Source organism: Sinocyclocheilus rhinocerous, unplaced genomic scaffold (assembly GCF_001515625.1).
Source record: "Sinocyclocheilus rhinocerous isolate Xijiao unplaced genomic scaffold, SAMN03320098_v1.1 scaffold1881, whole genome shotgun sequence".
Lineage (NCBI taxonomy): Eukaryota > Metazoa > Chordata > Actinopteri > Cypriniformes > Cyprinidae > Sinocyclocheilus > Sinocyclocheilus rhinocerous.
Window position 1 is genome coordinate 390,222 of NW_015635041.1, and position 13,770 is coordinate 403,991.

Below are 13,770 nucleotides of genomic sequence, written 5' to 3' on the forward strand. Positions count from 1 at the left end.
AAAGGTTGTTTTGTAAGCTTTGTTTTGTAAAAGATTCTTTCAGAACTATTTGTAGACAATACACTACAAATACGCAACAGATTTTTGAACAAGAGGTTATTCTTACTACGCCCTCATTACTCAAGTATGACCTAGAGTAGTCACTGTGCAGCAACTAATAGTGATCTGGGCAATTATATTAAAATTAATTAAAAAAAAAAAAATTACCTTCAAAATAATGGTCCAGAGCACTAGTAGATCTAGGTAACACAATTAAGTAGTGATGCATTTAATGACCATGTTCCGAAGTGGGGGAAAAAGACAATTGTCCATGTCTCAGACACGTTAATGTTGTAATTAATTAACTGGCAGTTCTTTATAATTGCTCTTAATGATGCAACTCTCATTCAATAATTATTGATTACCTAATAATTGCCCTGAATTCACCAGTACTTGCTGATTAGGTAATCTTGTTCCAGTATTAGTTGATAGTATAGCTGACATGTTATTGTAGTGCTATTCATGTGTCCTGAATAGTTACTTTACCTACAGAGCATCATTCTAAAATGCTACCGAATAGAGTAATGTGGCTTGGAAAAGTCATTAGCCAACATTATATTTTTCTTTCTGAAAGCAAAAGTGATAAAAAGGGCAATCACTTTCTTATGTACAGCTGATCTTACGTTACGTCAGAACAAAGCGTGAATTCCAAGAGCTATGATCAACTGAAAGAAATGCAATACAGTTTTTATTCAGCTTTCAAAGGCGTTGTAATTTTTGAACGTGTAGATGAGTTGAGGTTTGATGGTTTCAGATCATTAAAAAAACCTAGTGAGCTTTTTTCCTCTCCTACATTTCGCAGCATTGTTGACATTTCTCACAATCCCTCCTGAGCTGATATCTTCAGCCTTTGGTCAGTATCACTAAACAGATTACCTCAATCCTGGTGACAGAACACGGTGCAGTAATCTCCCATAGCTGGAGTTACTGTCATCAAACACTAAGAATATAATTCATCACAGCAGCCAGCGCGCATTGGTGCTTCAGCACAGTGTTTGAGTACAGTATTTGCTTTGGTCACATGGAAACCTCATTAAATATGTGGCGTCCATTTCCCGAAGCAAAGCCACTAGTCAGTAAAAAGCCTCATTTGTCTCCAGAGCAGACTGAGTGTTGATTTCAGTGCTCCATCACTGATGGAAATGTCAAGCCTGTCCTCCTGTAGTTCACACACTGCTGATGCTGTTGCTTTCCACTACATTTACTTTGCACTGTAATATCTGAGATATAGTAATACAGCAGAATTCATGCTTTAGGAGCTAAAAACACCAACCATCAGAAGAGTTACTACAGAATACTAGACCTTGTTCTCCTTTTCCCATTCGCCCCAGGATGTGATATCGTCGCTGCAGGATCGCCTCTCTCTGCGCTACATCGAGCATTTTGCTTTAGTGCTGGAGTCCGGTGGACTGGCCCAGAATCAGAGGCTGCATCTGCTCCAGGAAAACCAGCCACTGTCTCATGTGAGTAAATGCCACCCAAAAACCACCGACTGATGCATTACCTTCACTCTAATGTTCAAGAGCTTTAAAAGCAGCCTTAAATGTGGAGAACAAGGTACTTTACACAAGTTTTCTATTGCGTGTTGCAACAAACAATCCTAATGAATTAAAAAAAAATACAAATAAAAACCTTAGTGGTTTGTAGAGCGTCTGTCATTGGACAAATATATACTGTAGAAGTACAGTGGTGGCCAAAATTGTTAGAACCCCCGACAGATCTGAAAATAATCACTTTTGCCTCCAAAACATGATTGAATTTCATAATGTTCATGAAACATGCAGATGGTTGCTCTGAGCACAACAAATATCAGATGAAGTGAGTCGTACTGTTTTTAACTTTAATATTTAGTATGTCCAACTTTTGCAGCAATTATAGCAGCACATCTCTCTGGCATAGTGTCAATATATTTCCTCCATCATTTTTAGTGTTCCAGCAGATTCCTTCCGTTGCAGGTAGTTCCGGCAATTTTTTGTTTTATGGGTATTGTAATGGCCAATTCAACAAAAAAACTATTGAAACCTCTTAAATATGCCAAGTGTTCTAACAATTTTGGCCACCATTGTACATAAGCATTTTATTGTAGTAGTATTAGCATTTTAATTTAATTTAATAGTATTTATGTCTAATGTTATCCAGCATGATTTAAAAATATTCCAAAAACTTCTTGAGCTCCAATAGAACATCTGACCATCTGGACAAAACAGTTCAAAAGCCCAGTCAATAATTCAGACCATTTGATTAGTGGCAGAAATTAAATTTTAAATTATATTGAATTATTTAAAATCCTAAAATGTTCTGTGGTTTAAACTAGATTTTGAATCATAGGTTTTCTACTCAGTGTGGTCTCAGACTCATAGACGTCATTGTATATGAATATACAGTAATAGAACCTTTAATGAGAACCTGAGTTACAGGATAATGTAATTGATTCGTTATGGCTACTAGTAGCACATCACCTTTCTACCATAAGGAATGCAATGTGACAATTTAGTGCTGGAGTATTTGTTACTGGTTTGTTTCAAAGGTGTATTTTATTCTGTATTTTCAGGTAGTTCACAGGACCTACTTCCAGGGAATGAAGTGTCTTTTCCGAATTTGCTTCTTCCCAAAAGACCCTGCTGACTTATTGAGGAGAGACCCCGCTGCATTTGAGTACCTCTACATACAGGTGGATTAGTCATGAATATTCACATAATAAGAAACATGATTGGTCTGATATTAATATATAGCCTCTTGATATGTTATTTGTTCTAAATACTCCCAGAGCCGCAATGACGTCATTAAAGAGCGGTTTGGGATGGACTGGAAGTCTGACGTCACGCTTAGGCTGGCAGCCCTTCACATCTACATCACTGTGTCGATTGCGAGACCCAATCAGAAGATTTCTCTGAAGCACGTCGAGTAAGTCTTTAAAACAGTCATGATTGCCTGAAAAGAGGAAATTTCATTTATTTATAATAGACCTTGATCCCTACCTTGATTTAAATATTATGCTATGAATTAAGGTTCCTGTTCACACTAAGACAGATGTTTGAAAGTTCAGTGCACTTATTTGGAATGGAAGTTAATGTGTGTCAAAAATGCAAAGTTGCCAAGTGTTTGTCCTTGTGTTTTTTAGCAACATTTTGAACAACATTGAGTAACCAAAGAAGCATGCATTAGATTTTGGATGAGCACCATAAGCAGCATCTAGTTTTCCACCGGTGGCAGATGACACTCGTGAAACCATCAAAGAGTACTGTAAGGTCTTGTAGCTGGTTGCATGCTTTGAAGACTAAACCCCCGCATCATTATCTTTAGGAAAGAATGGGGTTTGGAACCTTTCCTTCCTTTGACTCTGTTGCCAACCGTCAAGGAGAAAAACGTCTGCAAGACTCTCTCACAGCTGTTGAAGACATATCAGCAACCTCCACCAGCTGGCAACAAGGTAGGTATATGTGGTTAAATATCATTAAAAATAGGGCACTATTTATTTTTTACGTGTTTTACCTGTATTTTAAATTTTACACTGCATTCTGTTGTGTTTGGCGTTAACTGAAATGTCTGTAGAATTAATGGATAATGTCCTGGCAGAAAATTACCAGTTCTTTCTTTTTTTAACAGTATATCTTAAATGGATGTCTTTGTCGTCAAATGTCAATCAAGAAACATGCAACAAAGAAACCTTTTATCTCTTCAGTCTAATGCATGTTTTTGTATTTGTGTATTAATTTTATGCCCTAAGAGCATAGTTTATGTGTAATGGTGGAAAAGAGATATGCAAAACAGTGTGCAATTAATTTCTTCATACCAATCATTGTTACACATAGCAGACCTAATAGCAGCAAAACATTGCCCTCTGCTGGCCAGAATATTACCCTCTATGCACTTGCACAACTCACCAATCTTATTTTCTCTTTATCTGCGTTTCTATGCAGGTTTCTCCTCTTCAAGGAAAACTACAGTACATGCGCGTCTTAAATGACCTTCCACCATTCGGAGGCTTCTTGTTTCACACAGTTGGCTTGGTAACACAAATCTGAGATCACTTAAACAATAATCAAGACACTTTTGCATTGATTTCATGGTTTTACAAAATTTTTCTAAATATTACCACGTTACCTTTCAAACCTAAAAAATAAATAAATTGCTTGTCCTTCTGATACTGAATTTCTCATTTTATTTTTCCTCTGAAAGGACGAGAAGCAGTCAGCCACTACGTTGTTGGTTGGGCCGAGACATGGTATCAGTCATGTGATTGACCTAAAGAACAACCTAACAACGGTCTTAGCAGAGTTCAGCCGCGTGGCCAAGGTCCAGCTCTTCAGAGAGCATCATGGAGTAGCCCGGGTTGAGGTTGTTATTCTAGATGCAAAGGTATGGAAAAAGCTCTGAAACAAAATCTGAAACAGTATTGCATTATACAACATCCTAAAATGCAATACTATACTAATATTTGTTTTCATACTCATTATTGTAGCCCTTGGTCTTATTAATGGAGTGGCCAGATGCATCAAACTTTGCCTGTTTGATCTCTGGCTATTACAAGCTATTTGTGGACCCTAAAAGGACAATCTACTGCAGGATACCTGGTCAGCCTTATATGATCAAGGCAGGTATGTTAGAAATCTTATTGATATTGTTGCAATTTCATTAAAATACAACAAAGTCATTGCATGTAATTTTCTGACAGTGCATTTGCTTTGCTTTTCATCTTCCACTGACTAGCTGAACTAAAATATGCTGCGTTGCACATGCAATTTGGGACATTTCAAAATAAAATAGATGTAATAATGGTGAGAAAATCTCGATGCCGACATCTAAAATATAAAACAAAATCAATTTAATTATAAACAAAAATAAATAATTGAATCCGTCATGACTTGAACTGATCAGGTTGCTTTCAAAAGGATCTTTGATGATATATTATAAGGACTTATCATGGCAATCATTCATAATTCCAGCTTGATCCCTCCATCTTCTTGAGCTCTCCATCCTCATCTTAAATCAGTTTATGCAAGCTTAACTGAAATGCTGATCAAGATAAAGGCATATTTCTGGAAGTTAAGTGTATGTTGCTTCGCGTTACTAAACCATGTATTGGATGTTCGCATCTCCTGTGGTCTGCCAAAGAGAAAGATCACAGCATGCCATTACATCCCACAAGGCTCTTTTCCATCTCTGAGAGCTCTATTCAGCAGACTCACCTTTGTCATCTGGACTCATTCCCATCCATCATGTTTTCTACTTGTTCAACCACTCAGACAGTTCTGTCATTTAGATTCCAGAAGCTCCCATGCCCAATTCCGCTCCGGAGCCACTGTGCCAAGTGGGAGTCGGCGAGAAGACAGAGAGGGGTCGTCCAGAGAGACAACACAGAAGACATCAGCATCACCCATATCTCAGCACCTTGGCCTGTGTCACATCCATTTAAAAGAGCAACAACAGCTGCAAGAGCTTCAGATACAAGCTGAACAAGAGCTTGACATTAATGAGAACCTTATCTCGCAGGTACAGAGTCGTTCACGCACAAAGTCTGATCCCACTCTAAAAAGCACCGAGTCAGTGGCTGAACAAGACGGTCCCGCCGATGACAGCTCAAGCTTCAGAAACAGAGTGAAAACAATGGAGCCTTCACAGAGGTTTTTCTGTGACTCCTGCAAGGCAAAACTCCAAGCTCAAGGTTTGATCTCAGACACTGGGGAGACAGGAAGGCTCATTTTGCAGCAGTGTACAAATGCATGTGCTTCCCGTGAAGCAGGGGCTGTTGATCTCATTGCCTTACCGCTACCTGGGAATGAGGAAGATGAGGAGATGGATGATGGAGGAGGAAAGCTGCAGCCTCCCCCTCCCGCCATAGCAGCACCGCCCCCTGGGTTTCGTGACAACAGCTCTGACGAAGACGACCCTAAAAAGGGTCGGAAAGGAATCGAAGCCTCTGCTGCTGTGGCAGAGGGTCGAGAGGACGTTCCTGTAACACTGATTGATAATGTGACCACTAGGACGGTTCAAGACCACGCTCAGGAGTTAGACGATGCATTAGTGTCCACCCTCCAGGCGCTGGAAGCACTAGCTGCATCAGAGGATTACCCACACCATCACCAGCAGACACAACAGACAGCAGGTGGACTATGTGCTATTAAAAGTGCTGGTTCTTTACATGTCTATGAGTAAATGAGACTTTTAAAAGTCAAGCAAACTGTAAAATCAGAAATAGTTATTAAAAACTGGTTGTTTGTACATCTTATAATTACAGAAGGCTAACATATTAAGTTATAAGGTCCCAAAACAAGTATCAGTGCAGTGTTACCTACTCCTTACCAACAAAATAACAAACAGGATCTTGACACTTTTTTAGAATTTAATTTTTGACTTTTAATTCCTAATTAGAACATGTATTTTCTCCTTATAATTTTGCTTACCTGAAGTGACCTTATGAGATTTCTTACGAGCATGGTTGTTTTTTTTTCTGTTCCCTTACAGGGTTGATTGTGCTTGCTGCCATAACCCCTGAATCGTCCCTAGACTCTGGACATGAGACAAATTCTTCAGAGCTAACTGATGTGTCTGAGATGGTGTCTGCCATGAAGCAGCATCAGAACCAGGCCTATCTACTTGCCCACCACATCAACAAAGAGCGACTTTTCAGTCGGCGAGACTTTCCCTTGACAATCCCTGGCTGTACCACACAAGCAATTGGTGGGGGGGCTTTTTCAATGAGCCAGATCCGTGGCGGATGTCCACCAAAATCTGTGATCTTAAGCAAGACCGTGCCCTTAAAAGTATGCCCCAATCAAGGAGTTAGTCCCTCTGACAACTCTGTGGAGCAGGGAAAGAGCCATGAAACAAAAGGTGAGAAGGATATAGAAAAAACAGAAAGAGGCCCTGTCAAAGAGTCCTTGGAAAAGTCTGAACCGCAGACATCTGATAAGCTTAAAGCATCTGATCAAGAGAGTGCTCCCAAAGTCAACACGGATCAGTTGCCTCAAGCTAATGAAGAAAAAACGAGCTCCGTTACCTCAGAAGGTGTCCAGGAAAAAGAATCTGGTACAGTCACCCTAGAAACTACCAGTATAGCCTTACCTGTTCTTTTACCAGTGGATAGAACTGCATCTGCTAAGATTTGTCCGACAAATATGTGCCAAGATGCCGACAATGCCTCAAGTGAGACCACTAAGCCTTTAAGTTCAAAGGGCCTTTTGCCAGCTGCTGACTTGTTCTGCACCTGTCCGGTACGACCAGAGCCTGGCCCACAGGTGCGTCTGAAAGATCCACAGGCCCAAAAACTGGTGGTGTTTCACTCATCATCTCCCACAGATGATGAACGTCTCCGTGCCAAAGGACTTCAGTTAGCTAACAACAAAGAGAATGCAGCAAAGACACCTGATGCAAGCTTGGCTAAGCCTAGCACCCTGCCCCCTACCAAGTTCTCACCAGCTATGCCTGTTAAAGTGGAACGGAAGGAGATGCCAGAGGCAAAGGCAGATAACTCCCAGACTAAAGCCCCTGTGGAACCACAGAAACCTGCTAAAAGTTTGCCTGTTCTGGAAGACCCAACACTTGTCCTAAGTTGTGCGGAAAAGGGTGCAACTATCCCAGGAGCAGAGTATAAGAAACAGGCACATAAAGTCAAATCCCTGCGTAGTACACCCTTCCTGAGTTTTAGGAACTTAATTTCAGCCACCTTCCCAGCACGTTTGCGCAGAGAGACAGATGAGCGTCGTGCTCAACTTCAGAAGGTCAGGCAGTATGAGCTAGAGTTCCTGGAGGAGCTTCTAAAACCTAAAACATCCCAAGGAGAGTTCATACCACAGGGATCCTCTCCTGTTCCCTCATTTACCCCATGTGCCTGCCAGCTGCGCACGAGTCCCGTACAGAAAGTTCCTGGGATTTCACGAGAACAGCGACGCAGCTGTGATTGTAAGAGAATGTGCCGCGGAATGCGTCTCCCAGATACAGCTGTCGGTTCTGCAGCGGACCAGAGAGGGCGAGAGAGGACAGTCTCCAAAACTCCCCCAGCTATTCCAAAGTCTCCACATGCTCAAGGAGAATTACGGAAATCTCAGACTTTGGAAATCAAAACCACTCGAATCCGCTCCACAAGCCTAGAGTCAAGGGAACCCAGAGATACACCCACGTCATGTTTGCCTACGTGCGCTACCCGTTCAGAATGCATGGGCGCGCCACAGTACAAAAAGCTACAAAGGAGATATAGCATAGGGGAGATTGACAATAATGACAGCACCCCCCTGTATGCTGAGGTTAAACCAACAAAAGCAAAGAGCCTTGAGAAAGAAATGGAAAGAGTCAGGGCCACTGGACTTAGACTTCCAACTCCAGTAGAGCCTGTACATACTAAAGATGGGGATGCAAAGAAGAAGGGGATATTTTTTATTCAGGGAGAAGAGCTTCTTCAGGAAAGTCGAGAGGGTACCGCTGAGGTTCTGGGATTGCCAAGTGAGGATACTGAGGACAGAGAAAAATGCTGCTCCTTCTGCTTTTGTTATCGCAAATGTGAAGCTGCTGATGAGAGCAGTGAAAAAGATGAACTGTCTTATTCCATCCCCCTGCAGGTTTTGCCCGGGATGCACCTAGACTCAAGGGCAATGCCAGTAGTCAGCAAAACACTTCAGGTACTCGATGCAGAGGACTGCAGTGGGGAGGAGGAGGAGGAAGAAGAGGAGCCACAAACACAGAGGATTGATCTGCGGGCCTGTGGGAGTCTGGAAACTAGCCTGGCAAGGGTACAGTCCTTGCAGGGCAAAACATTCTCGCTCCCTGACGGATTCCTAAACGCACAACTTGATGCCAATGAGCTGCTGTCAATTTTAAGGCAGTGTGCCAACAGTCCCCAAATCGAGGGTGAACCTCGTATCCCTCCTGCAAAACTGGCAGAATACAAGCAAGAACTTGCAGTCCATTTTAAAGAGTTCAGGGCATCATGTAGACACGTGGCAAGTGTTGAGAAAAGTCCCTCTCGAATGCTCAGTGCTGTCACAGCTAGCTTCCAGGTGCTGTGCAACCTTACTCAAACATTCATTCGACTGGTCAGGGGTGTACGATCTGAAACTCAAAAACTGCAGCTTTTACGCAAGGTCGAGGAGGTAGCTGTCAACTACACCCTTCTTCTTCGTGCTGCTGAAGAGGCAATGGGACACTCTAGTAGCCTTCCCAATAAGAGTGCAAGTCCTCAACTCCACACATTCACCAACATGGGCTCTCTTAATCGCCCTATCAAAACCTTGCCCAGCAAGTAATGACTCATTCACGCATGAGATTGTGGGGCAGGCCGGATAGACAACTGCTCAACACTTTGGCAGGAATCTCTTCGGATCCTTCATTGGTTTACATTTTTACTCGCCTTTCTGTTCACCAACTGCTAAATTCCATAACCGCATAACTATCTACTGTTAAATGTTTATGAAGGTTGTGCTAAATTGTACACACAAAGGATCTTTTACATTGTTTGTGCACAGAAGTGAGAAAAAAAATACATCTGATCCTGTGCATTATAGATTATAGAATCTAACAGGGCTGTTCACTCGTGTTCTTAGAGAAAGGGTACTGTGAAATGGACTTAGTTTTTGTATATTTAGTTGTTCCTATATTTAAATAACAAAGTGACTGTCTAGGGAAGCGCTGGTGGGGTTATTTTGTGTCCTAACAATGGTTTATAAAGCATATTATGGAAAACCTATATTATCATTATTGCAATTACTGTAGAGACATTATAGCTACATAATCTAAAACATGCCCTGAGGGTGGCAAATCACAGAAAATTAAATGATAACAGATTTTGTAAATTAGGTAGAGAGAGAACTGGTTATTTGGTAATGTGCTTGTTTTTCAATTTTGTTTGTTGTGACATGAAATACTCCCTTTTCACATTATCGCATTCACAATGTCTGGATTTGTATTTCTGTAAGCATCTGAATTGACACTTTTAATGAATATTTATGAACACAAGAGCCCACTAACTAGATAGTGGAAGGAAACACCTGCCCAGGGCAGACAATGTAGCAGATTTAAATTCACCAGAATATTAATTGAAAGGATACAATGGTTGAGCTGAGACCAAGATGAAAAAAGGCACTCCTGTTTGCTAATGCACAAAGAAATCCTTTCTCGCTCTCACCCCCACAAACTCATCCAGATCCATACCTCATACATGCAGTGGCAAACAGTGGCATCATTTTTTGAGTGGGCTGAGCTCATGATATCTGCATAATTTAGTGCAATCACTAAGCTAATGCTTGTGTAGATGACACAAAACCATTTTCTTTCCAAGTATAGCCTATATAAGTACACAGATAACCAATGTTTCACAATATTTTTTTGAATATTGCTTTGTTTTTCTTCTATCCCATATTTTGAAATGTCTTATATGTAGAAAACTTTATTTTTTTGGATTTTCATGTGATGTCATCCATTGTGCACTCTTGAGAACATAACCCCGTCCCCATCCACACACACAGAATAGTTTTATATGTATTTTAATAAAACCAACTGCTGTCTTATGTCTGAAAACTTTTCTGTCTCCTCTTCCAATCTAGGATATAAATGGTTAAATTATGGTCTTATAATCCATACAAGGCTCTACTACTGTGACATTTAAATATTTAACATCTCACTGTTTTGGTGTCTTGCATGTTATCCCTACTTTAAAATAGAACCGAATGAAGTGGGCTCTGTCAAGCCAGCAACTAACAGACGGTTTAATGCTGGGTTTGGATTAATTTATATCATTAGAAGCTAAATCAATAAGAGTACAGATACAATCTAGTGTTTTACAATATTTCAGTATAAAAGTATAATTATTCTATGCTCAACAAAAAATAGTGTAAAGAACATGAGATATTTGTGAAGCTTAAAGTCATTCTGAATTGCAAATATTCATCAAAACGTTTTATTTTAAAGAGAAATCACATGTATCTTATGATTTATAGTAGTATGCACCAGAGACAAATAGTAACTATATTTTAGAGTATAATATAGCATGGAACTTGTTTATTTTTATAAAATACAAACAATATCCTCATGCTTATACTTTTTTTTCAGACATAGTTTCTGTCAAAGACTAGTTGCGTTGCCAAAATGAGATTTGTCACTGTGCTTCATTTTTGTTGTGTTCATATTTAGTTCTTTGAGTTCTTGTCAGTGTTTTTGCTTCACTGTGGTCTTTTTGTGTGTAAGGTCATGTTTTAAAGCAATAAAGAATATTAAAAGTAACACTTTCAGCTTAGTTTTGGCTATGAGATCAACTGATCGAATTCATAATGAGTGCTCTGAAAATATATATATATATTGTTCATATATTGACTTACACAATTACCGGTTACACTTAAAAGTACACGGTAACAAAGCATTTTTTAAATCATTTGCGATCTATTATATTTAATTCATGCATTATTAACTAGATGCTACGTTGGTAATGCATTATTAGGCTAAATACAAATAGCAAGTTCTTCATTTATTAACACTGTAATTAACCAATTATTAATGTTTAATTAGCTCAAATGGAAAGAGTTAGATCGTGTTTTTCATCCTTTGTTAACCACCTGTTAACCATACATAACTGATGTACAGCGTTTAATCAGTAGTAGAGTTGTTAATGGTTATAAACAGTTTACACTTTAGGTCACAAAAAATACTGGATTGCCATTAATGAAGTGCTTTAAACCTGCCTTTATTAAACATTAACTAGTAATAGTAAGTGTCCCTCAATGTTGAGTGTAAATGTGTATCAATTCATTTTATACATGAACATTTCTTTAATATTAATTATTTGTAATGTTTCACAAACCTCTCATTGTTTGCATGCAGATAGTGGTATGTAACACTTACAGGTACAAAAATGTACTTTTTGTATGTTTGGATAAATGCTAAAATGTACCATATGAATTTACTGAGAGCATCTAAAACAATGACGTTATTACACATTACAAATATTAGTACAAATTCTCAAGCTCTCTCTAGGCCTAAATGTTATATAGTTAATTAATAGTTGATTCTATTGAATTGATGATCAATGATATTAAGGATTCATGAACATTTGTACTTCTGTATCTAAATGATTTTTGTTTAAGATGCTGTCGATACGCAATTATTGTGTTTTTTTGTGTCTGCAAACATAACATACTAAAAAGTAGAATCATATTTTTTTTTACAAAACATACATTCATGGTTATCACATTGTTAAAATACATCAGTTAAGGTTAGGCTATAAAGCATTATTTAACTCTTTACATTAAATTTATTAAATTCAAGAAAAAGAGTCTAACCCTAATGAGTTAATAATTTTTTTTTTTTTAATTAAAGTTATATGGGTAACTGTTTGCTTTCTCTTTCATCTCAGTGGCATTTGTGTGACTGGCACAGATTCCCCCAAAAGTACTTGATTTCAGTCAAGAATCTGATTTCAGTTTAGTTTTTTTTTCCTGATGGACAGATTTAGCTTGTGGCAATCACCCGAGCCATAAACACATCCAAAACAGGATCAGCTAATGACTAAGGGTTTAATTTGGATTTGTCTGTGCATGTTTTTTTACTCTCATAGATTTTGTTACCATTGCCATGCATTATACGACTGATAGACTGCAACGGTTAAAGTTAAAAATCATCAAATGTGTTCTACTGAAGAAACAAAGTCACCTACATCTTGGATGCCCTGGGGGTAAGCAGATAAACATCAAACTTTCATTTTTGGGTGAACTATCCCTTTAAATCATTTCATGTTAGTTCCGCTTGGGATTTCTGACCAGTGTCTGCACAATCTATTCAGGTACTGTTTAGATATATACTGTGAACTCATGGTGGACCCAACGACAGTAAGACCAGGACAGAAGAGAAAAGGGGAAAGAAAAAAAGAGGCAGAAAATTAGTCCAGCAGACCGCTGTAGAAACTGAGGGGAAAAGCTCTCAAAGGTTTGACCATTAAATCTCCCAGGCAGTTATGACGAGGTAATGATATGACAACAATATACTACTGTGGCTGACGGCTAACCTTGTAAAGCAACTTAACTGTCAGCAGAGCAGCATTTGTATAGGGGTTATGATACCAATACGCTTGCCAAAAACAATTAAAAAAAACTGATGGACAAAAACTGTGTGTAAAATACAAACCAGAAAGTCAAAACCTACAATACAAAAGCAGTCCCAGTTTCATTTGGTGTTGTATTCAATATATTTATGGCTACACTTAAATATATACACGGTTATATTTTATTATATAAGGTTTTCTTGTTACAGTATAATTATACATTTAAGTACCGAGTAATATTAATTAACTACATGTACTTACCTATAGGGTTAGGATTTATCTTAGGGTTACTTGCATGTAATTATGCATAAGTTATAATTATTTTAATAGTAAGAACATATAACGTGCAACAAGGACACCTTGAAATAAAGTGTTACCATATACTTTTATGTTGATGCATCACTTCGCACGATTTGATTAGATTTTTTGGGCTCATTGAAGAAGGTGCTTAACATTCAGAGAATGCTGTTCAAGGAGGTCAAATGAAATCTCATGTGAGCAGTCTTATTCATTTGATGTGAGGTTTAGGGAGTTTTTGAAATCTTTAACACAAGTTTAACACCTGGGCCCGTATGTATAAAACTTCTCAGAAATGCTCTTAAGAACAGTCTTAAGCTTTGACTTGTGTCAAAAAACTCTTAGTAAAAAGTAGGACTTGTCTAAGAGTAGGAGACTTTTATAAAGAAGCTTTTGTTACTTTCAGTAAATAA

The 13,770-nt window shown here is 38.8% G+C and overlaps 1 protein-coding gene across 1 annotated transcript in view; it reads left to right on the forward strand.

The window, feature by feature from the left end:
• LOC107746311 (FERM and PDZ domain-containing protein 3-like) overlaps positions 1 to 10,522 on the forward strand; it is a 189,520-nt gene extending 178,998 nt beyond the window's left edge. Inside the window, exons 10-18 of the mRNA XM_016560451.1 lie at positions 1,371 to 1,502; positions 2,591 to 2,710; positions 2,807 to 2,943; positions 3,343 to 3,469; positions 3,960 to 4,049; positions 4,219 to 4,398; positions 4,502 to 4,637; positions 5,303 to 6,145; positions 6,505 to 10,522. Coding sequence (XP_016415937.1) covers positions 1,371 to 1,502; positions 2,591 to 2,710; positions 2,807 to 2,943; positions 3,343 to 3,469; positions 3,960 to 4,049; positions 4,219 to 4,398; positions 4,502 to 4,637; positions 5,303 to 6,145; positions 6,505 to 9,278 — 4,539 coding nt within the window. The 3' untranslated portion in view covers positions 9,279 to 10,522. The remainder of the gene's footprint in view (positions 1 to 1,370; positions 1,503 to 2,590; positions 2,711 to 2,806; positions 2,944 to 3,342; positions 3,470 to 3,959; positions 4,050 to 4,218; positions 4,399 to 4,501; positions 4,638 to 5,302; positions 6,146 to 6,504) is intronic.
• The last annotated feature ends 3,248 nt before the right edge of the window (positions 10,523 to 13,770 follow it).